Below are 27,017 nucleotides of genomic sequence, written 5' to 3' on the forward strand. Positions count from 1 at the left end.
TTTGGAACATTCCCTGATAAAATACTTGAAATATTATTTTAGTTTAAATGACTGATCTTTTGGGAGAGGAAAGTTGATTGTCAGGGAAAACCCATGTTCAGGGACAGAAAGGTCTGTTTCTGAGCTGTGGTATTTTGAGGGGTTGGTAGCTTGTGCAGGGGAAAGACTGTCCTGAAAATGGAGACTAGAGGCTTCATCAAGGGACATTTTGGAAGAAGGGGCCACAGCTTGGCTGCTTTATTTTGGCTTATAAACCGGATTGTCACAAATGATTTCTCTGAGGCAGTGAGTCCTTTTTTTTTTTTTTTTTTTTTTTTTTTGCCTGCCTTTTGTCCTCCTCAACACCTCAGTTAAGGTTCAATTACACAGTTTCCTTGTGTTCTCATGAACATGAAAGCCTGGGTTGGGTATGAAAATGAAATGTGCCTGTCCAAGTAGGTACTTAATTTGCCTCTAAGAAAGCCAAACCACCTAAAAATGAATTAAACAACATTTTACTGTAAATCTCCGTTTTTCTAAAGTCCATTTGGAAAACACATTGGGAAAAAGAGAGAACCTATTTTTATTGGAAACATGAGCTTTTCCTTTTTGACTTAGTGAGGAAGCATTTATTCTTATTTATAAGTATATTTTACATATTCTGATTAATACATCAAGTGTGTAATGTCGGAGTTCCATTAAGAATTCTAAAACCATGTTAGACTCAGTTGTACATTATTAGGATATTAGATAAACATAACTTTTAGTATCATAACACATACATACACATACACGCACACACACACACATATATGTACACATATGCTTTTATACACACACACATGTATATATACTTTTTCATTCAGAGGGATATGCCTTTCAAAAATATTTTATTGGATGAAACATTCGCATTCTCATGAAAGCTTTTGATTCTTTAATATAATTTAATATGCCTTTTAAAATTCTTTTTGATAAAAGCATTTGGTACATTATAAATACCTGTAAAGAAAATATAGCTTAAAATTCCAAGGGAAATATTATATAATTATCATTTTTAACATTTTCACAAAAACCCATATAGGCACTGAAAACAAACTGACAAAAATATTTTGTCTAAACAATATATACTCCAGGTTGGAAACATTCACACATGGTATTGTCTAAATATTAAAGCTTATCCAGAATGAACCTTTGGCTATAGCCCACGAGTTGGTTGGGGTTCTTACAGGGAAAAGATACCATTCAAAAGGGCTGAAGAAAATCTCCATATATTTACTATAAGGACTAGGGAAGGATGGTGTTGACCTCCAGCTCTTTCATTGTTCTAAATCACTAATTAGCAATTAGTGTTATTTCCTCTAGGCCATTTTTAATTAGTTAAAATTTAATATAATAACCCTTAAGTCCTTTTCAGTTTTAATGTGCTACAATAGTGAAAATTTCATTTAAACCTTATAACAAACACCATGTAAAACCTTCAAGAACAGAGGGCTACTGCAAGCCTAAGCATCACAGGCATGGCTCTGGAGAGAACCTTGTTATGTATAAATTCAAATGATGAAACAGGAGGTGAAAATTTGTCATACTAACCACACTCAAAGAAAAAGCAATGAACTGTCTTTCTGAACTAATTCAATGCTAAGAGTGGCTGTAGAATGCTCAGACTTGGTAGAAAATTTACAAACAAACTCAGTTGGAGAATGCAAGAGTAGTTAACTAGAGACTATATTGGCATGTTAAGAGAAGGAAGCAGGGGTCTCTAGTTAATGAATAATAAAAATGAATATCCAGTGAGATAAGATTAAGTGCTCATATTAAATGAAACTTCAGAGATATTTTTAGGGTTCCAAGTACTCTTTTTACTTATAAATGCAACAAACTAACTAGGTCATAGCAAACTCAATTATTAATGGCAAGGCTCGCCTAGAAGTAATTGTGTAAAATCTTTTTCCTAACACATTTACATTTTATACAGATTCATTCAGTGTGGGAGTGGGCAAAAAATCACATGTGTAGAATGACAAATATCACATTTTTCTCTTCTATGCGGAATCTGGATGAAATGCAAAGACAGGAAGTGGAGGCAGGAGCACTTGTGAAGAGGAGGACAAGTAGGAACAAACAGAAGAGAGGTTAATGGAGGGTAGACATTGTCCATGTTCATGACATACTTGGAGGAGAATGTCAAGATGAAACCTTATCTTATTCAATTAACACACTTAAGTTAAAAAGGGATAAATGTCCATGGGATACTGAATAGTAAGAAATAAAGTGGCTATTGTAAAAAAAAAGCCAGCCAGGGAAGCCTGGACTTTGAATCACACTAAGAAGGAGCTGCCTTTTGCTGGCTATTGCAGTGATGGAAGATGGGTCTGGAAATCAGAGTTTATGTGTAATCTCATACTTTGAACAGTCCTTCGCATTTTCCAGACATTCTGTATAACTTACAGGAAGGACAAATAAGACCTAAGTGCGGCCCATCTGTTTTCTGATTTGAAACATGGAAGGAATTTGGTAAGAACTTGAATACTGTCCTCTGAGATTAGAGAAGACCCTGTGGTATCCAGAAATGACCACTCATTTACAGAGAATCAGAAGAACCTGTCCTAGGAACACAACTTGTGAAAATGTCTCATTGCTTCTCCCCTTTAATCACTATTTTCTCTGTTAGTACACTGGTTCTCTGTACACTGAGTGGCTGCTTGTTATTAAACAAAACTATGACTAGGTATTTGTCAACTTCAAACATAATTTTGTTCTGAGAAATTAGCATGAATTAGTTCTTTGAGTTTTGGGTTTGTGGCTCAGAGAGGAAACATACAAGGCAGAAAGGGAAATAGAAGGCCAGGCCATATACAGCATGAGTCATAGCCATCTTTGGATCCATAGAGATCTCTGCATGGTACATCCTCAAGAGGAATATTCTATAACTATTCTATCTAATATAAAATTGAAGATCTGTTTTCATATGTAAATAATGCTTTTTATTCTGCCCCCCCCCCCCCAAAATGGTCAGGTTATCTGCCTCAGCATGACCAACACATAGTGCTGCCTAGGGTTGCAGACCTAGTTGTGAACTTTCACTAGATACTTTATGAAGGTTTCCTTATGGTCAAAATTCCAAGAACCCAATTGCAAAAATAGGGAACAAGATAAACTGTAGTACCCCCACACACACTTCTGTAGATAACTTTTTTCTAAATTAAAATGGATCTCCCAGTCTTTTCCTATTCTTGTGAGATATGAAATGGGGGAGGGGCTCAAGGAGCCATTCCACTGAGTATGTCAACAGTGACTTTAGAAAGAAGTTACTTTATTTGTGATGATAGGGAAGATATTCTTAAACACTGAGACCCATTCATGAAGTTGGCTTTCCTTTTGAAACTCACCCCAAGGTACAGTTTGAAGAGAAAAAGTAAAAACACCACCAAGGACATTATAAGCATAGGAATCAGTGACACAACTCTAGATCCAGGAAAGTCTAAGGGGAAGGAGAATGCATGAATATTTCCAACTTGGGGCCACACTATTAATTTTCCTCATTCAGAATGTCCACTAGAGCTTGCAGCAGCCTATCATCTCTATGTTTGTAAGGTTTTGTGTTATAGAAAACATCAACATAGTCGCTGTACAGATTGTCCTCAGCGTCTTCAAGCTGGGAGGGTTTGTTTAGCTTCTCCAGGGCTTCGTAGAAACTCTCATAAGGGATGCTGAGCTTTGCACCTGCAGACTTCTTTGGTGATTGCTTTGAAGGTGGGTTTTTGCTAAAAGCACTTTGTAGGAGCCGCAGCACTGCCTCTGAAGGAGCCCCTTGTGCCAGCTCGTCCCTTCTGCCCTCCACATTGCTACTGCTGGAGCTTTGGGGCACCAGGAGATTGTCATTCAGGCTCTTTTGTGTGGGCTGCTCCTGAAATACAAAATGTCATCAACAAAGGGGAAAAGCTTATTATTTACAGTCAGGAAAGCTAGCTGCAGCCCTAACACAAGCCCACTACAGGTCCCATGAGAAGCAATTTGGAGAGCAGAGAGAACACAAGGTTTGGAGTTATATGGGTTTGCATTTCAATTCTTATTTTCCCACTTACTGATTCACTGTTGGCAGCTTTTTCAGTCTCCCAGAATTTTAGCTATAAAGTAGAAATCAGAATGCTTCCATGCCTGGTGGTTTTGGAGATTGAGGCTATGCAAGTGTGTATTTAATGTGATGTATTCCTTCACTTTCAAGCATGCTACAATCTAATCCATTTGGGGAAATGATATTAAATATTTAACAACTCGCTTGTAAGGCATCAGTTGGTTGCTGTGCACAAATGCAGCTGAGTAGAGGACCCTTGCTCCTGTTAGTAGCTATTAGATTCTGAGAAAGTCCTAGGGAGGAGAGGTCAGAAACTAGGAAATCTGAGAAGTGGTTCTTTGTCAACCTTTATGGAAATGCAATTGTTCTCTACGACAAATCAATAGATTCTTAAATCCTTTGCATAGAATGCAAGAGCTTGCTAAATAACCTATGCATATCCTCCAGTATACAGTATCATCTCTAGACCATTTTTAATATTTAATACAATGTAAATACTTGGTATACTGCATTATTTAAGGGAATAGATACAGAAAAGTAAGTTTGTACATGTTTGGTACAGAGGCAGTTGGTTCAAATATTTTTCATCCATACTTGGTTGACTATAAGAATTTAGAATCCACCATATGAAGAGCTGATCATATTTCAATACTTTAACAAGGAAAAGTCCTGTCAATACTTTGAAAGGAACCTTGGAGACACACTCACAGTATAAGCTCTCCTCAGTTGCTGTGAAGAAACCATGCCTGGACTCTGCTTAGTAGAACACAAACAGGGGCCAGACCCCTAGCTGAGGTCCTCTCTGTTAGTTTATAAGTTCCTCGTGTAAATGTCATGCCATGAACCTCTCTAAAACTACAGCAGATGTCCATCTCTCATTTAGGACAGATCATTCCAGAGATCCTAAAATCCTCCCTACAGCAGAGGCATTGTGTTAGATGCTGGCCATGTGGGGAAACAGGTGCTGTTTCTTCATGACTTCTAAAAAGGCAAAGGACCCAGGATCACATTGGCTACCCTCTGAAATTTTCTGAGAGAAATTGTGATTTTATACCTCTTTTTAATAATGCCAAAGCATGTCAGCTAAGTGCCAATTACTAAACAGACATTAGCAAAGAGAAGCTTACGTTATTTGACCGTCTAAACTTGGTCTCCTTTCTTTAAATGTTTTTCTGTCTTGGTTACAGAGATTACAGTTAAAATAAAATAAGATTGAACATATTTATTTATTTGTTTGTTTGTTTTTCGAGACAGGGTTCCTATGTGTAGCCTTGGTTGTCCTGGAACTCACTTTGTACATCAGGCTGGCATTAAACTCAGATTCACCTGCTTCTGCCTCCTGAGTGCTGGGATTAAAGGTGTAAGCCACCACCATTCAACTAAGATTGAATAATTGCACTGCAATATAATACTACACAATTTATTATAATTGGTATATGTAACTATGTGAAACACAGCTTGATTTGCAATATGCTGTTGTACATGGATAAAATTCATGTTATGGAATTTAATTTTATGTTCATCAACTTTAATTAATAAACTCCAAATTTAAGAACAAAAGAAAAAATAAAGGTTCATCCAGTTGGAAACCAACAGTTTTTCTCTCCCAAGCCCTTTTTCTCTATGAATACACAAATTCTTCCCTTCTTAAAAATTAGATGCATCTTTACTCACTCATTGTCTACTACTGTTCAAGAGAGAACATGCCAAGAACAGAGTTACACAGACCTCCACAACATTCACCATCTTCTCCACTCCTCTTCTGTCATTCTGGACAGTGTTATAGGATGTATACACACGGGGCTGCTTCATGTGCTCTGGCTGAGAAGAGGTCCCATGCAAAATCAACTTCCAGTTTACAATCCTTCCTTCATTTTGCATTCTTCCAGACTGGTAAAAGCAAGCATACATTTATTTTAGTCAGTGTTTCAAATATAAAACAAACTCATTCAACTTGCCAAAAGAATCTCATAGTTAAAATCTAATTTTAATGTATTGTGCATTTCATGTTCAAAGATCTATTTTGAAAGAAACCACTGGATCCACTCCTCTTATAAAAACTGATACTATCTAAGTACAACATTAAAAAAAACTGATTTATTGCCTCACACTCAAGCATCTAGTTTTAAAAGAAGAATTCCCCATGTAAATCTATTTTGTCACATTGGTTCTGTTCTTGAAAAGCTGAAACATCTATAAGTCAAATATCTAAAACTGTGGAGTCAAGCTGTATAGACTTGACTGAAGTGGATCCATTTTGGTAAGCAGAGTCACTTAGTTTCCTGCAATTGAAACAGAGCTAAAGAATTGAGGAGAGACTGGAAAGGTGGCTCAGTAGTTAAGAGCACTGGCTGTTCTTTCAGAGGACCCAGGTTCAATTCCAAGCACCCACGTGGTAGTTCACAATCCTCTGTAACTGAAATTCAGGGGATCCATCATCCTCTTCTGGCTTCCTTGGGTACCAGATATGACTGTATTATACACGCATATGTACATACATACATATAGGCAGCACACCCATACACATACAATATCTTTTTTGTTTTTAAGAATTGAGGACAAGTTCAAGAATAGCACTAATAAGTAAAAATACTGCTCTCTTCCTATTAGAACAGAACTTACTACAGTCTTCATTTTCTAAACTATAATTAATTAATTAATTGATTGATTAATTAATTCCATGTGTATGTGTGAGCATGCACAGTGTGACAAAGCACTGTGGAATCCAGAGACAATTTATATGAGTTGATTCTCTCCTTCAACAATGTGGTGTCCAGGGATCAAACTCAAAAGTCAGACTCAGCTTGATGGCAAATGTACCTAACTATTGAGCCATCTTGCTGGTCCTACTTCAACAATCTACAGAAGAAAGTTATTCTCAGAAAAAGGTAGAAAATATATAATTTGCATTCATTGCCTTCTTTAGAAGTTGAAAGTGATTTATTTTTAAAAATTATCTAGGGAATAAGATCTGCACTGCTGGTCCTTACACTTTTCTCTCAGAACTCAAAGGTGGATCACCATGCATTTACATCCCAACCTTCAGAGAAAGCAGGGGAATGGTAAATGGTACAGAAACAAAGAACTCAGCTCTGTGGCTTCACATCAGATACAGCCTGCTACTTCATCCTTGTGGCATCGTACTTTAAAGCATGTCAAAGAGTTTTAGCACAAATCTGTTATCTGAAATGGTGGGAACCAGAAGTATTTCAGATTTCCAAATCTTTCTGGTCTTAAAGTGTTTATATAGGTTTTACCAGCGAGTGTCCCTATTCTCCAAACAAAGTCTATAATGCTCTAAAATTGTAACATTTTTGAGTATCATTTGAGCTTTAGAAATAAAAATTAAAAAAACTTTAGTGTGGTTTTTTTTTGTTACTAAAAGTAGAAAAAAAGATATTAAACAAGATGTCTTCCTTAACCTGAAGCAGGAAGCTGCTACTCAATGAGAGCAGCAGGAGAGTTGTAAGGATGCTCTCCTTGACTGCAGCAAAGTATCATAGCAAAGGAGGCCTCACCCTGGCTGTCCATGATTATGGATAATTCCAGGGACCACAGTCACATAGGTGGCTGCATACCTTTTCTCATCCCTTACAGCATGCTGAGTTTAGTTGTTTCTTAAAATCATTGCCTACCTTTCTTCTCCTAAGAAGTAGACAGGTCAAGTTCATTACGATCTAAGTGATGTCATCAACATTTTAATATACATCAAAGTATTTGAAAATGAGCTTGGTTTCTTTGTCTTCTTATTTATGCTTACCATGTCTGTAATTTTCAATGTCCAGGTGCCTACAGGATTCTCTCCCCATGTGTGAACAGACATGAAGTCCCAATTCTTAAAGCCATTGGGGGATGTATCCCGTTCCCTTTCAGCCAACAGTACGGTGCTGGTTCCTATTTTCATACAACAAACATAATTTAGTGAATATCCTAACCTGACAGTCTGATCATAGAGTTCACTCTAGAATTTCATAACTGGGAATCAAGGGTGAGATTAAGTGAACTATAGTCTGTCAATGGGAAGGTGTGGGAATCTTAGTAGTATTTCAGTCAAACTCCAAGGCATCTAGAAATTATAACTCTCAATAGAACCTACTCCCAAGCTCTAAGACTTCATATGCTAGAAAGATCATAGCGTTAGCCAGCTCATCTTTCCTTGTCTAGTGTTTATGGAAACTGAAATTATTCGACTGAATTTTATCAAAATATTTTGTAAGAAATCTTTAATTATATTTTATTTATTTATTTATGTGTGTGTGTGAGTATGTGTGTGTGTGTGTGTGTATGTGTGCTCATGTGTGTGCTTGAGCACTTACCCATACACATGTGTGTGAGCCACAGCACGTGTGCAGAGTTCAGAGTACAGCTTGTGGCAGTCAGTTCTCTCCTATCATGTGGGTCCTGGGGATGGGACTCAGGCCATCAGGAATAGCAGCAGGTGTCTTTCCCTGCTGCCTATCTCACAGGTCCATCAACATACTTAAATATATCAGGACAACTTTTGGTTGGATTGTGGTTTATGGCCCAACAGTCCTTAACTGATCTTAAGTAGGACTCTCTCAGGAATAGGGTAAAGTCTGTATTATTATATATTCTTATTCATATTGCTGTGAAGATTTAATCACTATTCTCAACTTTATGGGTAACAATTCCTAACTTTTCAATTGATTCCTTCAATGATCCAGACAGATCTATAAGTTTTGATAATTATTCAAAAACATTTCACTGTCACCTAAGAGAAATGAATGCCCAGTCTTTAACCTGGTGAAATGAACTTAGTTTAAAAACCGGTGGTTTCAGAAAAGCTTATTAATTAAAATACTTGAGCAGGTCACACCCTTTGTCTATCTAGGGTCCAGTGATAATGAGCAGGAAGAAGAAATCTACCTTCACAAAAAGATCATGTTTTAAAGAATTGTAAATGCCCACAAGGAGACTTAGTTATACAACCACTGATGGGTAGTTGAAGTTTACCAGCAGCAGAAGTGAGTGTGACATGAAGGTCTCCTCTACGAGAATATTCGATTGTTGCTTCAAATTGCACGTGTTCCAGAGACTTGATAGCGTTTTCTTGTCCTTCACAAGCTCTTGTTGGTATTTCAACAATTACTTCTCCATTAGCTTTCAGGGCTCTACATATATCAGAGAGGCAACGTTGAAGGAAAGGTGTCTCTCCTGCCATCCTTTTGCTTGTTTGAGAAAGTTGTACAAGTGCATGCATGTCTTGACCAGATAGTCAGCAAGGCTTATTGCTATTATATAATTATCTGAATTAGAGTTCAATTCAGAATTATCTATAGATGAACTTAGTGCATAAGAAAATGATAAGAAACACAAATGTATAAATAAGATGCTATTGCTATACAATCAAATTCAGACAGGTTTGTCTTCAACAAAAGTGGGCCATGACAAAGATATCAATAAGATTCTCATTAAAAAATTAATTTTGTGTAGAGGCCTTCCTGAGGCATGCTCCAAGGCTTTCCAGGCTCTGTGACTTTGTGTAAGTTGGTTTTTTATTATCGTTATGGTTGTCTTGATAAAAACAGCTTAACAGTCATAGCAGATTCTGCTTCCATGACCAGACACAATGAGACAGAGGTAATCCATAAAGGGCCCTACTTGGAAGAAAATCCATCTGTGACATAGAACTACAGTATGAAGTAGGGCTACTTTGGAAATAAGCTTTAGATAGCAATACTGGATTCCATCAATGCTAAAATGCATTTTTAAAACAAGCAATATTTTTATTTGAGAAAATATCTTAAATCTAGTTGTTGATTGTTCTTGGTTTGAGGATGTTTTGTCTTAATGTTACATAAAACAATGGTGCCTCTGAGGCTTAATGCTACATTGTAGGTAGTCTGCAAAAAGAAAGTGCAAATATGTTTACATAACCAGCAGATCTTTGTTTTGTCCATGACTCCCCACAGAGACACAGACAAAGCAAATACTGTTAAACTCCATCCTCATTTATTTCATAAGACCAAGTGTATGAGAAAAACAAGTGACAACACCTTAATAAAACTGTGCTTTGGGCATATAGTTGTTTAAAATTCTCAGAGATACTTACCTAGGCTCAAAGTTATTGTCTTTTACAACACATTCTTTCTTCTCCGGCACACTTCTCCAGGTCCTAGGATCAGCCAGATCCACCAGAGCTTTGGCATTTAGCAAACCAAATCCAAACCGACTGTTTACCATCAAGCCAGCACCATTCTTTTTCCAACCTGGGTTATTGGCCAATGGATCGTACTCAGAGGTCCAGACAACCAGATGCTGCATATCCCGCCAGGTGAGATTTGGGCTAGAGAGAAAGCAACCCAAAGTATCTTTTAGGAGCAAAATGAAGTATTCCTATGAAATCAAGTGTTACAAAACTTAAGTCCAAGTAGATCAAAGACCTCAACATAAATCCAGTTACTCTGAACCTGATAGAAGAGAAAGTAGGAAGTAGTCTTGAAAAGTATTGGCACAGGAGACTACTTCTTAAATATAATACCAGTAGCACAGACACTGAGAGCAACAATTAATAAATGGGACCTCCTGAAACTGAGAAGATTTTGTAGGGCAAAAGAAATGGTCAATAAAACAAAAGGACAGCCTACAGAATGGAAAAAGATCTTCACCAACCCCACATCTAACAGAGGGCTGATCTCCAGAATATATAAAGAACAAGAAACTAGACACCAAAATACCTAACAGTCCAATTGAAAAATGGGCTATAGAGCTAAACAGAGAATTCTAAACAGAAGAAGCTCAAATGGCTGAAAGACATTTAAGGAATTGCTCAACATCCTTAGTCACCAGGGAAATATCAAATCAACTCTGAGATACCATCTTACACCTGTCAGAATGGCTAAGATCAAAAATACTAGATGGAGACAGCTTATGTTGGAGAGGATGTGGAGCAAGGGGAACACTCCTCCAATGTTGGTGGGAATGCAAACTGGTACAGTCACTTTGGAAATCAGTATGGCAGTTTCTCAGAAAATTGGGAATCAACCTCCCTCAAGATCCAGCTATACCACTCTTGGGCATATACCCAAGGAACACTCAATCATACAAGAACACATGCTCAACTATGTTCATAACAGCATTATTTGTAATAGCCAGAATCTGGAAACAACCTAGATGCCCTTCAACTGAAGAATGGATAAAGAAAATGTGGTACATATACACAATGGAGTACTACTCAGCAGAGAAAAACAATGCCATCATGAGGCTCTCAGGCAAATGTATGGAACTAGAAAAAATCATCCTGAGTGAGGTAACCCAGACTCAGACAGACAAACATGGTATGTACTCACTCATAAATGGATGCTAGATGTGGAGCAAGGGATAGTCAGCCTGCAACCCACAGCTCCAGGGAGGCTGGCTAGTAAGGACAACCCTAGGAAAGACACAGGGATCGCCCAGCAATGGAGAAACTGATGAGATCTACATGAGAAAACTGGGGGTGAGGGGAGGGTAATGGAGGGCTAGAGCCAGGGGAAAGAGAGCTTAGGAGAGCCGGAGGTTCTAGTTGGATCAGGAACAGAGTGGGAGAACAAGGAGGGAGATACCATGATAAATGAAGACACCATGGGAATAGGAAGAAGCAGAGTGCTAGGGAGGTCCCCAGGAATCCACAATGAGGACTCTACCATAGACTACTGTCAATGGTCGAGAGGGTGCCTGAGCTAACCTGCTCTGGTGATCGGGTGGCTGAATACCCTAACTGACATCACAGACCCCGCATACAGTGATAGATGGAACCAGATGCAGAGATCCAAGATTGGTCCCAGGTGGAGCTCCAGGAATCCAATTGACCAGAGAGAGGAAGGATTCTGTGGGTAGGGGATATTGGGACCATGATTGGTGGGAGTGTAGAGACAGCTAGCCAAACTAGTGGAGATGCATGAACTGTGGACCAATGGCTAGGGAGCCCCCATGGTGCTGGACTGGGCCCTCAGGATAGGTGAGACAGTTGCTTGGCTTGAAGTGTTTCGGGGCGTCCCCAGGCTGTGGGACAGGGGCCTGTCTCTAGTACATGAGCTGTCTTTTTGGAGCCTGGTGCCTGTGGTGAGACACTTTGCACAGCCTTGACACGGGAAAGAGGGACTTGGACCTGCCTCAACTGAGTGTGCTGGACTCTGCTGATTCCCTATGGGAGACCTTGCCTTGGGGAAAGTGGGAGTGGGGGGCGGGATGGGGGCACTGGGGGTGGGAGGAGGGAGGACAGGGAAATCTGTGACTAATATGTGGGATGAATGGAAAATTTCTTAATTAAAATAAATATATAAATAAAAAGAAACACGAGGAAGCTCTAAAAAAATAAAATAAAATAAAGTGCTAAAAATAAGCATCTCCTTTTAGGGATTATTAAGTGCCTTTTGTAAATACATATTCTGTTGCTTAATACTTAGTTCTTTTATTTAGAACTTACAATTCTAATATTTAGAATATAAATAAATTAAGTCATGGATTTCAATCAGATTTGAAAGACAGGGTAACCTACTCAACACATCTAATATATCTTGCTCCCCCTTTTTTGGTGTAGTTAGAGTTCCATATTCATGGGTTCCACATATTTAGGATTCAATCAAACATGGATAAAAAATATTTCAAAAGAAAAACTTTTCATTTGTACTGATGTGTATACACTTTTCCTTGTTACCATTCCTTAGACAATCCAGTGTAACATAGGATTTATATTGTATTAGGTATTATAAGTAATCTGGAAATTACTTAAAATATATGAGATGTGTATACATTGTTTATAATTACTATACCATTTCATGTAAGAGACATGAGCACTGTAGAACATGATCCTAAACCTGATCCTTGGCAGATATTGAGGAATGACAGGAGATGAAAGTTGTCAAGAAATTCTTGGCTTCATGAGATTATTCTTGAATGGAGCTATGTTAAATATTGTTAGAATATTCAAGGAGGTGGTTATGGTTCTTAAAAAATTTACAGCACAGTTAATAAAGATCTTTTCTATAACTATGTATACTGAACATTGCATTTATAACAATGTACTGTGAAAGCCTGGAGAATGTCTGTTTTGGGAAGACATATATGAGATGAATTTTGAAGAGTTAGTAGAACTTCTCAAAGGGAGAACAAAGCAACTAGAGCAGAGGCAGCATGATGTGGGAGAACAACTGGGGCTAGATTCCAATCTGTATGTTAGGGCAGGGAAGAGGTAATGAAGAGAACTGAGCCAGAAGACTGAAGATGCTGAATGTCACAAAGTGAGCTTGAATTTGACCATTTGGATAGTGGAAATTGTTCTGGACGTTTGTTTAAGAGAATGGTAAAATTTGAAGTTTTAGTAAAATTAATTTGTCAACAATATGTGTAAGTTGGAGACTCAAAGAATTACAATAGATTGAGGCCTTCTTTGACTATCCTGTTGAGGTTTTCAGCTCCCTCCAACATGCTCCTGGAGCTCACACCCTGCTCTGATGTTTCTCTTTCTCCACATTATTACATACTGGTCAACTCATTTGTTTTGTGTCTTATTTTCTGCTGCTCTAGCTAGAATTTAGCCTCAAGGAGTGACAACCTATTACCTCATTCCCTGATGCTTAGCAAACACACAGAAGAATGCCAGGCACAAGAATATACAAGAACACATGAGTATGGCCAGCAAGTGGGGGCACCTCAGATCAAGCCTGTTGATCTGCTATCCCCAGCATCTGCTTGGTAAAAGGAGAGAGAATTGACTCCAGCAAGGTGTTCTCTGGCTTCCATATGTGTGTCCTCCATAGCACATACATGTGCACATGAATCTACCAAGTGAATATAATAAAATATCTAAGCTACACACACAAAGTCTCACTAATGTGACTACATAAATGTGAGCTGAACATGGACAACACCAATAGACCTGTCAAAGTGTACCAAAGAAAATCTATGAAGCCTCAATTCTACACAAAGAACGACAGGCACGTAATGAATACCGAGAGTGGGAAAAATGATCTTTCAGGAAAGAGTACACCAGTTGCCTTGAAAACATGCATACAAGTGGCATGTACAGACTGGATAGGTTATATTTAGGAATACATATATACATATACATACATATATATGTGTGTGTGTGTGTGTGTGTGTGTGTGTGTGTATGTATGTATGTAACAGCAATTAATAGAAAAAGAGATCATGCAACACCTGTGGAGCCTCCACGGGACTGGACTAGATCCTCTGTATAGTGAGACAGTTGTGTAGCATGATCTGTTTAAGGGGCCCCCTGGCAGTAGGATCAGGATTCATCCCTGGTGCATGAGCTAGCTTTTTGGAGCCCACTACCTATGGTGGGACCCCTCACACAGCCTTGAGTCAGGAGGAGGAGCTAGGACCTGCCTCTTCTGAATGTACCAGGCTCTGTTAACTTCCTTACTTTCTTGTAGGAGGGAATGGGGGTGGGTGGGTGAAGGCTGGAGGGGTGGAAGGATGTAAGGGGGGGGTCTCTGATTGGTAAGTAAAATGAAAAAAATTCTTATTAATTAAAAAAAAGAGGTCATGATTTTAAAGAGCAATGAAGGTATATGGGAGAGTTTGGAGGGAGAAAAGGAAAAGAGAAAATCATGTAATTATATTATAATCAAAAATAATAAAGAAGAGTACATGTAAGCAATATTGATGAATAAGAAGTTGCCTAAGTTAAATATAATTTTGAAGCTTATTGCTGTTAGTCATTAGACTGCTTCAAGACCTTAAGCTTTTCATTGTTTTGTGATCTGCATTGTTTTACTCTTGTCAAATCAATCATTATTTAAGTGAATAATACTTATTTCTTAAAGGTTCTATCTTACCATGAGGATGCAGAATCATGGAAATCTGGCTCAATTTGCTGCCTTCTCCCCAGACCCAATAAGGTATCAGTTAATCATGCCTGGGGTACCGGTTAAAGACTTGTGTGTGGTCTTTCAGGAACAACTATATGGAATTACGAAGGCTTTCAATGATGAGGCCTCTAGAGAAAGCTACCTACATTTGAACCAGCCCTGGTCCAGAGCCATTGTACTGCTGCATTTTTAGGTTGTAGTCAAGTCTTTAGCTCCCTGGCCCCTCCTGAACTTTCCACAAATACATTCCTAGCCCCCGAGGGTAAATTCCTTTATTCACAAGTCTCTCTGTTGGAGAAGTCTTCTTGAGTTACTTCTGCCAAGATTTCCTTATGGAAGAAGAGGTAAAAACCCTAAAAGCACTTTTCCAATTTTATCCTCTATCGAGCTCCTAGTACATATATAACTATAAGCTAAGTTCATAAAACTGCTGAGATCTGTCATTTGGACTCTCAGAAATGAGACAAGCATCATGTCTATGCTAGTCCACTTGACCAGTGGAATTAGAAAACCCATTAATGGATAGTCCATTGGGTGATTAAAGGCTTAACTCTCTCATTTAACTTGTCGCTTGATGGGCTATTCCAATACTTAACAGTTCCACTCATTTTCACTCAGCTGACCTGTATTCTTGCCAGATATACTAGAAAATGCCAAAGCAACTGGTGGAGGCTTGAAAAGGAATCCAGTCTAGTGGTACCTAGGTCACATACATCATAATTACCCAGTATACTTATAAATAATGAAGATTTCTGAGACATATCCAACTCTACCAATATAGGTAGGGCAAGATATTTATATATATTTTTAAAGTCTACCCTGTTTTGTATAGCAGCAAAAATAGCAGGAATTGGTAGGAATATTATAAACTTATGAACAGTTAAGCAAATTGCAAAACACTGAATCCATGGCATCAAAGTAGGGAGCAATATAGAAAACACATTGAACTATTTAATGTTCCAAATGAATGGCTCCACCTCAGTTTGACTTTTTTCTTTCTTTGGGCCTGAGTTATCTCATTTGTCATATGAGAAGATTGGATATGACAATCTCTAGAATGCCTTTCAACTCAGATCTTCTGTCTGTTTAACATTAGCATTACCTCTCTGTACCTATTGTTTTTCATTCATCTGTTTTGTGGTCATCACACACTCAGGAATCATTAGCCAGTTGAGCAGAAAAGGCTGTATTCTCAAGGATCAAACTACTTCTGTCCCTAAAGTACATTATTAAAATGCTTGTTTCATTCTAGTCTTTAAAATTAGGTGTCTTAACTAAAAGTCTCCTACCAAGGTGGTCAATGGACACGTGTCCCATTTGGTTGATCAGTGTTTGCAAGTATGTGTAAGGGGGATGAAGACGGAGACTAACAGGCATAAGAAATGATGATGTGGTGAGTATCCAGTTTTTACATTTCTATGAAAAAGCATTTATTTGCAATACTTTCTGTACTTTCAAATTTATGTATAATTTGAAAATACTTAAGGAAGTTCATTGTCAAGCAATTAGAAAAATTAAGTCTTGTTTCTTAACAATTATTCCCAGTTGTGTGCTTACATTTTGTAAATGAAAAGGACCTGCTAACAGTAGAACTAATTCTTGACAACCTTCCTTTGTTAATTACTGCATAGCAACATCTGCAATAATTAAAAATATTAAGACTGCACTGTTACTAACCAGAGATATGTTATTGAAAATAAGAGTTACAGAAGTAAACACTGAAATTTAGCAACCCTTTAATTAGAAGAGATGAAGATAAAAAAAAAAAGTCCAGGTATAAAATCACAGAGTGAAAATTTTTGTGCTACTTGGTTGAGTCTCTACCTAGTTCAGTCTCTAACTGCACCTAGTTGAGTTCATATTTTGAAAAATTTCTCTCTTGAACTTTTGAAGAAAATTGTACCAATTTTGTGGGGGTTTGTTCCACTGAAGGCTTTGTGCAATATTGATAATTTATTTCTGTTTCTCTTGACTTCAATAAAGCCTAAGGTTCATCTGTTTGTTGAATATCTCCAAAGGTGTGATAGGATCCAATGATTCACTTGAGAATTTTTCTTCATATTAAAAGTATTCTGATTCTTCTGATCTTGCCTCTGAAGACTGAGATGGTTATCTGCAAGCTTTCTTAGATACATTTAATACATACTAATTATGGTGCCACAAGCATTTATGCAGAGAATTTCTTTCTCCTGAATTTGCCTATTTGGTACTCTACAGGATATTCTCATAATGGATGAAGTTGTAAGAAATAATTAAGAGTAATTGATTCTCAACATTAGATTTAAGTACTCCTAGCATTAAAATGCCTTGGACACCTGGTTAAAACAGGGCTTCTAGGATGGACATGTCAGAATCTGAGTCCTTAGCAATGCAATCTGGTAAAGAGCATGGAAAATAACCTCCCCTGAGTGATACTGTATTCAAGAGTTACTGCCTCGGGAAGGAAAGTGTTGCTTTGTAGATTATTTCAGCCAGAAATGATTCTTTCTCCTTCCCTTTGTTCTTTCCAGTCTCCTAGGTCCCTCACTTAGAAGTACAGTAAAGAATCTGTGACTGCAGCCTTTTGTGGGGACCTAGATGTTCTTTACATTAGCCTCCTTTATTTGGTGGGATGATCGGCTTCCATTCAACACCCTTCTCCCTATCAGAGCTGTGGTGGGCAGCATAGGGTAGCACCATTTCAGGGCAGATAGGCCTGAGTTTATATCATTTTTGTGAGATATTGGTCACACATTTCAACCCTTCTAACCCTCAATTTCTTCATTTATAAAATGTAATGTAACTACTAGTTTCTATATTATAAACCTGTCATAAGAACTAAAACAAACATTGTATGTGAAAGTTTAGCACAATGTCTGGACTACAGTAAGAACATGATGAGCATAAGAATGTCATTCTTGACAAGTCATCCAGTCTCCCTGGCTGTTCCTTAGGTGATAGTGAGTGTTTGAATGATTCAGTCTAGAATGACTAGGGACATGGCTTTGGTTCCTGTCTAGAAATTCTAGCATTCAGATTTTCTGATATATAGTCTTGAATAGGGCACAGAAAGCAACGCAATTGAGAACAGACATCTCAACAATTGCTATCTACTTTAGCAGGATGGATATAATGCTTAGACAGATCAAGTCCATTGAATTGGTAACTAGAATCAAAATTTGGGAAAGTTCAGTCTTATGCTCTGTACCTGGAGGATCACAAACTACTGTTTTAATCATGAATATGACAAGGATCTTCTAGAACCCACAAGCCAGTCCCCAGAAATTTCCATATATACCCCCTTAAGTAAGTCTTCATTTAAAAGCGAAGAAATTCCCAGACTACTTGGAACTAGGCATGTACTTCACAGAGATAGTGCCCTCTTTAGATAAAGCCCACTAGAGATAAACAAGATTAATTAGGCTACATCATTCTTAGATAATTTCCCTCCCATGAGGGTATGAAGGTCAGAAATTTTACAAGCCCAGTTCTGGGACTGGAGAGATGGCTTCATGGGTTTTGAGTATTGGCTGCTCTTGCAGAGGACCTGAGTTTGATTCCCAGTAGTCAGCTTAGGCAGCTCCAGTTCGAGGTTATCTGATACCCTATTCTGACCCATAGAGGGATTGCAGGCATGTAGTGTACACACATGCATACATATAAATAAAAATTAAAATTCCAGTTATTATGTAAAATTAACACATAAAAACATTATAAAGTTTGGTTTAGTGGATTCCTTTGCTCCATTGGTCACTAAACCAAAATGGCCCTGACCTGGTATAAGTATATTCGTATGCATCTGACAGATATTGAATAGAGAAATAAAAAGGCCCAACTTAATCAAACATCTCTCCAGTTCTTCTTAATACATAGACACTAGGTAAGAGCTGGACAAGGATCATGCCTGGTCTCATTGCTGATACCCAGAAACTCCACTCTCAGCTCTTTAGGGAGCCCCAGGGATCCAGAGCTTCACTGGACTCCTTTGGACAGAGGCTCAGCTGCTCAGCACTCTTCCATGTGGCTCAGAGGACAGCATGTTCTGTTCTGTCCCTGTGAGTCTAGTCTACAAATATGTGGGAGGCTGTTACTTCCTCTTCCAGCTAGGTTAACCTCTTGTCACCAAACATCAAAAGGCATGAATAAGGAAAAATAAGCTGTGGAAGCAGGTATTGGGTAAATAGGCCTTTTCCCCTTTCTGTGTTAAGTGTTAGAATGCTAAACAAGTCTTAGGAAGTAAAAGTGTTACTAAATTCATGTTTTAATATCATGTACTAAAATAAAGACCAGAGGGATTTAGAAGTTAAGCATGGCAAAGGGGATTCAAGAAACACAAATAATTTGAATCTTATTGGTTTATGAGAATTTTTAAAGAAAAAAGCTCTAGAGAAACAAACCGGGAAACATAGCTGATTACTTATTAGCTTCATTGCACTAAGTTATCTGTGAGTAAAACTGAAGGTAAATGCCAAACTGATAAAGTATTAATGGATCTTTGAAACCAAAGTCATAAAACAAAGCCAGGGTCATAAAGAGGCTGTAACAGAGAGCAACTGGCCAAAAGACATAAAATTCTGAACTTTATCAGTAATGACTCAAGTATTAAAAAAGACACCATTTCCTTAACACAACAAACACTTTAAAGGTAAATACTGTTAGTATTTTAGAAACTGGCACTTTCAAACATGCACTCCTAGTGAGAATATAACCTGATACAGCCTTCCAAGGCAACAACTTTCAATATGCATCAAAATCATTAAAACACACTTTCTCTTTGACTCAGAATTCCCAATTCTGTGTGCTTGTCCTAAGGAACACATCAGAAACGCCAATATTTATAGAAACATGATTGGATAGCTTTATCAAAGTTTGTATCTATAGTCTGTAGTAGTGTGAAAAGATAAAGCCTTGTTTTAATATCATGTCTTATCTAGCTATAGTAGCTCCAGAATGAAGATTTTAAAATCTGAAGAAAACATACTTGTTCTTAGCATCTCTCCTAGGAAACGATTTGGACAGAATTTTGCCTGACAGGACAGGCTTGGTACCCTGGAGGAGGACTAGGGGAAAACAAGAATTTAGAAATCCAAGGAACATTGACTGAGATGTGAGTCAATGTTTCTAATATATTATAGATTTTTAAGCATTAAGAAATAATTTGCGCCGGGCAGTGGTGGTGCACGCCTTTAATCCCAGCACTCGGGAGGCAGAGCCAGGAGGATCTCTGTGAGTTCGAGGCCAGCCTGGGCTACCAAGTGAGTCCCAGGAAAGGCACAAAGCTATACAGAGAAACCCTGTCTCGGAAAAAAAAAAAAAAAAAAAAAAAAGAAATAATTTGCAATAGGATATATGCTTCTTAAATCTACACCGAGGTGTCAACAATGATAATTTCAAAGTGGCAGGATTTATCTGGATTTTGTTGTTGTTGCTATTTTTGCAGTTGTCCAAAAATTTCTCCTATAATCATATATCCAGAAAACAGTATGAGAAGCAGTCTTAGTAAAGCTGGCCAGATTTGGGGGCCTTACTTTGCTTCCAAGGCCAGAGCGAAGATGCCAGCAGCCAGAGGTGCAGAGGCTGAGGTGCCTGTGTGGGTCTCTGTGCAGTCATTATGCAGGTCGGCGCTTGTCTGGCAAGAAGGAGAGAAAGGTGGAGACATGAGGAGCATGAGAGGAGCAACCAGACCAAGGTCTACATCTGCTGTGACCAGGAAGCTCGAGATTCGATTCTCCACTTCCTCCTCTCAAGCACCAGCAAGCGGATGTTTGCCATCTGCTGATATTTTAGTTCACCCTCCTCTATATGCAACTTGTCTATAATTCTGGCAGCAAGTTGCCTTTTCTGGGGATGAAGTACTTACTCCCACTATGAATATTTTCTCTTCTGAGATTCCCAAATGAAATGTGTCTATAAAAAAGGAACTGTTTCTAAACCACTGTGAATCATGCCAGCCCATTAATCATCAGGTCCATTGTGCATGGTTGGGCATATTTAGAAATTCTAACTCAAACAACATTCCCTCTGGCCTTCAGATTGACATCTGTCTGCCTCTGGAACGCAGGGATATAATGACATCTTGATCAGACCTCTTTGAACAGAACTTACTTGGAATAGATTTTGTATTAACTGTAAACTTGATTGGAGAGCTATGAGTCATGTCTTCTGCCCTTAGATGGGAATGGTTATATTTAAAGATTAACCTACACTTAGTTATGTTTTCAGATTATAAAATCTTTTGTGTACTAGATGTGACCCATGTTTACATTATGTGGTCTTCACATTAGCAGAATGGAATTTATATTTTTGGACTCATTCTGAGACATAAGTGAGAGCCTGCTTTGTGAAAGTATTTGGGAACAATATTATTGTATGTAAGTAATTGTGCAGGCTAACTTTAGGATAATAAAGAGGTTACTGAGATAAAGCACAAATACCACAATCACTGGCAGTCAGTCTGCTGGCTGAACAAGCAGTGGGGCCAAGGGATTACTAAGCAGACACCCACCCAGGCTTCAGTGTCTTAGTTTTAGCTAGAGACTTCAGTGTGTGGGAGGGAGGTGTAAAAAAATAATTGGTTCTATTATCACTTCCTTTGGCTTCCCACTTAGTGTCCTTGGATTTCTCAAGTTATGGTGGCTCTGCTTCTCAGAGAGCCGAGGAAGTCAAGATGCCCTTTATACCTGTTGACGCAAATAAGCCCCCAGAGATGACTGTGTGCAGGAAAATGGTTACGTAAGAAAAAGCATTATTGCAACTGTCTCAAATAGATTCTACCATCTGTCTCTCCCAGGACTGGTTTACCTAAGGATAAGTCTCTACAAAGGAGGAAATCTCTTCCCTGTTTCAATGCACAGGATACCAAATGAGGGGAGTCTATGGAGTAGCAATTCTAAAATGCTTAACAGGCAATTTCAACATTTCAACTTTTAACAGAAGCCAACTCTGGTAGCTGCAGGAATAGCAGCAGCCAGAGGCTCTGACACCCATGGACAGATGTCTGATATGTCCTTTTCTAAAGCTATAAAGTATGCCTACCATAAAGAACCTTTGAATAGAATGTCACAGTCTATTATTCAAGTAACTGAACATATGGCATGAGAGAGAGGCCAGCACCTTTCAGTGAAGACTACACAGCTCTGTTGCCTAAAGCAGGTATAGAAAGAGAGCAATAAAACACTGATTCTGTGCAAAGCAGACATTAATGCTGGCTATCTTTTCAGAGTTGTTAGTGGAAAATGTGCATATATTCCAGGACCCTCATTCCCAGAAGACCGCACAAATATGGGGCCCTTCCCTTGTCTCCCCTAAGAGAAAAGACAGACAGATGTATAATACTCTATCATAGTCTACTGGGGTTACTGGCAACCAGCCCCCAGAACCTGGTAATTATTAACTGGGTCACAGCCTGCTGTTTTATTGAGGTTAGGATCTACATGCTTTATCTAGCTGGATTCTATGTCCAGAGTTAAATTTGAGGCTTTAAAAGTTTAAATTTAAAGTGCCCATCTCTGTTCTCAATGCCTCCAAACAGTTCTTCATCATTATGCCCTTGAAGGGAAATCCAATAATTGTTCATGACTCATGGAAGAAAAGGCACAGGCTTGCGTGGGCTGGAGGAGATCGAAGCATATAACTCCCTGAGCTGCTTCTCTGAAGGCTGAGGAGTTCACCCCAGGCGAAATTGAGACTGTTATTTTTCATATAGGTCATCTGTTTTTAAGCACTATCACTGGTGTACAGTCTATATTTTTATCATTTGCTAACGGTCAAGTCAGACTACGTCCCTGTTATTAGAGGATCAGCAAGCACAGGGTGATGAAGCCATATGACCCTGAAATCTCCCTCTAGCCTGTTTCCAAGGAGGCATCAGGCAAGCAGAAAAGGCATCTGGAGAGCCTGCTATATGTAATGACAGGTTTCATGGCTTCTCTGAGCTGAGTTAAAAAATGACAGGGAAGATCATCTTGGCAGAAGTGCCATTATCCCTGGAGAGAAACTTCCCAATATATGCCAATCTTTCGAGTGAGTAAGCACGAGTCTCCCCAACTGAGACATCAAGCTGAAGCAAATCAATTCCAGCAAAGGTCAGGGAAAAGGATTGTTCTGAAAGCATGCCTGCTCCTCTACCTCAGCCGAGAGACAGAAACAAAAGCAACCTGCAACCTACTATTCGCTGGTCTGTGTAATCCCCGCTGCTGTAGGAGGTGGCCAGTGTGGAGGAACACTTCTCTGCATACCAGGGTGACAGGCCTTGCTGGGAAGCACTGCTGATAGAGATGGTGTAAATGCTGTCCGTGTAGCCATCACAGTCACAGTTATCTCCCTGACGACCCCCATTCCCGGATGCCCAAACAAAGATGGAGCCCTTCCCTCGTCTCCCCTGAAAGCAAAGACAGAATACGTGACAGTCCATCATCTATTGTAGTTACTGGGAAGCCCTCCAAAACTACCGGAAAATACATGCACAGTATTCTCAGAGACAATTCTTTGAAATCTGTCTTTAACTTCAGGGCCTCAAGTGTCAATGTCAGATTGTATATTACAGACCAGGACAAGAGTGTCCCTGCAGTCTCCAGTTTTCAGGGCCCTCTTTGCAGTGGGGTCCAGCAAGGCTTTTTCTTTCTTCTTTATTAGTATATTCATAATCTAGCCTTTAGCACATGAATAATTCTTTTCACTCTTCTCTTGACTGTGCCACTGTACTTGAATCTTTGAACTTCCTCTATTTCTGCTTGAATCGTCTGGCTGACTGATAGAATGACAAAATCAGGCATTATTCAGATCTGCCTTGCAGCTGCCTTAAAAAAGACTCTGGGTTGAATGAAACTTGTCAAGGCCACTTTTTCTGTGATTTTTCAATTGGTGCTCTCCAAAGCTTCTGCTTTTGTCTCATCCTGCATAGTTCAAGGTCTTAGAATCTGCCCAATAATGCATTCAGTTTAAGTGAAAAAGCAACACATTGCGGGTGAGAGGATTCCAGGTGCATGTGAAATGTGGAAGGCAAAGTGTTGCTACATCCAGGAATGCATTCTCACAGTGACGGGAAGAAGTCTAGTTTGTAGATTACCTACTACAAAACTCTGAAGAAAAATGAGAAAGATGTCCAAAAGCAGTGTGTGTGCATGTGCATGTATGTGTGGATTTAAGTGTGTGAGTGCATATGTGTGTGTGTGTGTGTGTTTAGATACATGTGTGTGTGAAGGTATACATGCATGTGTGTGGAGGCCAGAGGTCAGCCTGACTGTCATTCTTGAGACGCTATCTACCTAGTTTTTTTGAAAAAAAAAAAAAAAAAAATCCATCTTGTTTGTTTAAGGCAAGGTCTCGCATCAAAGGTCAGCCAGGCAGTTATCTTTAGGGATCTTTGCCCGTTTCTGCTGCCTTGGCCCTGGAAATGCAAACATGACCATCATTTGTGCCTTACATACCAGATGCTGGCGCTCAAACTTAAGTTTCCATGTTGTACAACCATCACTTTTTCAACTGAGCTATTGCCCTAGCCCCAAGAAATATTTTAAATGTAAATATTCTGAAAGTAGTGACTCTCTATGCCATGTTGGACCCAAATATGGAAATGCTCTTAATCTTGAACACCTAGAGTGATTTAGTCATTTAAGTGCATCTGAAGTTGTGAAAGTTTTTTCCACAAAGTTCACTGTATCTTTCCCTCGAGCCTAAGTGTTTTCCTCTCCTAATAGTCTCACATGAGTCCATGCATTAACCATCTCACCTGTTTGACACCATATTCAAATGCCTTCTGGGCTAGTCTTCCAGGCCCCTCCACAGTTTTCCCATCATCATTAGGGCCCCAGCTTGCACTGTAAATATCCACATGGCCAGGGTTGAATCCAATTGAACTGGCCTCAATTGCATCAGTTACAATGCCGTCTAGCATTCTTATGCCTGAGCAAAACAAAGAAACAACACAATGAGAATGTAACAGGAATGTCAGTGTGTCCATACAGAAAAATAAAACACTCTTAATAATCACATTCTTAAATGACTTTCTGAAACAAAATAAAACAAACAAATAAAAAAAAAAAACAAAGCAAAACAGCAAAAAGCAAAGCAGACACTGGATGTTTGCAACACCTGTGAGGCCGTTCCTAACAGCACCAAAACCACAATCTGTCCTCTGTGAAGGGGTTTGAGAGTTAATATTATGTACTATAAAGTAGCTGTGATTTGCTGCTCTATGCTGTTCCCCCAATACTGAGATCAAAAGGAAGTGGCATCCTTGCACAAGAGGAAATGAAACGCCATGGCTACTGTTATTCAAAGTGTCTCCTTTCCTTCTAGCATCCGAACAAAGCAACAGATGACAGAGAGCTTTGGAAAAATAAACCAAACATCCCTTCCTCAACACACATGCTCCTGACTGTATCATGTGACTGTGGCCCAATTTGTCCTTAGAGGAGCCCTGCTCGGAAACTGCAGCCACAAAAGATCCATCTACAGTAAGAACTAACACAAGGAAGCAACTGTTGTTTGTAAGCACAGAACAAAAGTAACCTAAAGGCCACTCTTTTATATGCTTGCTGAGAAATATTTTTTAAGGAACAAGCTTTCTTTTCTTCTAAATAATCTCAAGGATGAAGTCATTGCCACAGATTTCCCTTCTGAGGCAGATCATTTTTCATCAGGAGAGAGATCTTTGTGCTTTCCAACACCCTGTCACCCATTATCAGATTCAAGAGCCAGAAAGAAAAAAGCAATTTGAACAGGATAGACCAATACCTGGCTACTCCTGGCTTTGGGCTAATGATCCAGTGCACTGCACAGCCTTATATTTTCACACTATTATTTACTATGGAACAGAGGGAGAAGAATACATAATTCACATGATCAGTGAAAGTCGTGTAGTTTTTAGAGAACTGCTTTTCTAAGAATGGTCAATAGCATCTGCAATCCCAGCAGGAGGATGGTAGAGGCAGGGGGATCCATAAAACAAGATCATCCTTGGCTACACAGTGAGTTCAAGGCCAGCCTAGGCTACTGACCCTGTCTGAAAATAAAAACAACAACAAAGTACTTTAAATGCATTTGGGAGAAAAACATTTTTTCATAGCTCTAATTTTTCATAGCCATATTGATACTGAGGAAGCTATTCCACCTCTCCAAGCCTCACTTTCATCAACTCTAAAATGTAGACGATGATAACAGCACACTTGAATTATACACAGTCATTGTTCCAATCACACTCATCTCTTTACAACTACCATTTCAGATGGGTGCTGTAGTTCTTGAATTTTATATGTCCACAGACTGAAGCCTAAGAGACACAGTGGCTTTAACACCACACAGCTTGAAAGCAGTAAGCCTGGATCCAAACTCCAAAAGCATGGCGCCAAAGTCTACATTGTCTACTGCAGGGGACACGTTCTGTAATATGCTGTATGATATTTGATTGATGTACAATAGCTGTCTAGTACCTTAAACTGTTTTTCAAATTAGGACTGGACTACCAAAGGCAGGAGTGATGAAAAAGCATAGTAGGTTTAGGATCATAAGTTTTATATTTTTTGTTCGATGATGGCACTGGCTGCTACTGGCTACCGTAAGAATCTGATGGCAATTTTCCAAGATATGAAGGATCAGATAATTTCTTCACAAACTATGGCTGTTTGTGACAGATACTTAAAAAGTGAATTCTTTTTTAAGTTGATTACATGATCTGTACCTGCCTTCATTTTCTTTAAATTAAAACAGCATTTTGAAGATGGTAGTATTAAAAAAAAATCAGAGTGATGCTTGAAAATCTACATGAGGGTCCTACACTGGTGAGAGATCAGACATATCCATGTCATAATGTGTATTTATTTTGTTTCTGAAAAGAAATCCATAGCCAAATTCAAAGTGTTAACCATGTAGAGTCTAATGTGACTTTATTGTAATGGCATGTTATACAAATGACCACTTTGTGGTTATGTTTTGAAAACAAAATTAAGCTCAAAGTTTACTACATAACTGTGAAAGCCAGGAGTAGGGACTGAGGAAGGAGACAATTTTTGTTTTCTCCCTGTATCCCGACAGATCTGCTCCCGCCCCCCTTCTCCATTGGAACATGGATTCTGGAAGTGGGCTGTCTTGCCTCCCCAGTGGCTTCAGTCAAATACAGTCACCCAGAGGAGGATGGTCATGGCAGG

General features: G+C 38.8%; 1 protein-coding gene across 1 annotated transcript in view; it reads right to left on the reverse strand.

Moving 5' to 3' along the window:
• Positions 1-903: 903 nt before the first annotated feature.
• Pcsk1 (proprotein convertase subtilisin/kexin type 1) overlaps positions 904-27,017 on the reverse strand; it is a 44,704-nt gene continuing 18,590 nt past the window's right edge. The window contains exons 7-14 of the mRNA XM_028893997.2: positions 24,602-24,774; positions 23,039-23,251; positions 20,400-20,500; positions 10,128-10,361; positions 9,029-9,186; positions 7,815-7,948; positions 5,783-5,944; positions 904-3,886 (exon numbers count right to left, since the gene is read on the reverse strand). Of these exons, the coding sequence (XP_028749830.1) occupies positions 3,509-3,886; positions 5,783-5,944; positions 7,815-7,948; positions 9,029-9,186; positions 10,128-10,361; positions 20,400-20,500; positions 23,039-23,251; positions 24,602-24,774 (1,553 nt within the window). The 3' untranslated portion in view covers positions 904-3,508. The remainder of the gene's footprint in view (positions 3,887-5,782; positions 5,945-7,814; positions 7,949-9,028; positions 9,187-10,127; positions 10,362-20,399; positions 20,501-23,038; positions 23,252-24,601; positions 24,775-27,017) is intronic.

The sequence above is a fragment of the Peromyscus leucopus genome, chromosome 15 (genome assembly GCF_004664715.2).
Source record: "Peromyscus leucopus breed LL Stock chromosome 15, UCI_PerLeu_2.1, whole genome shotgun sequence".
Lineage (NCBI taxonomy): Eukaryota > Metazoa > Chordata > Mammalia > Rodentia > Cricetidae > Peromyscus > Peromyscus leucopus.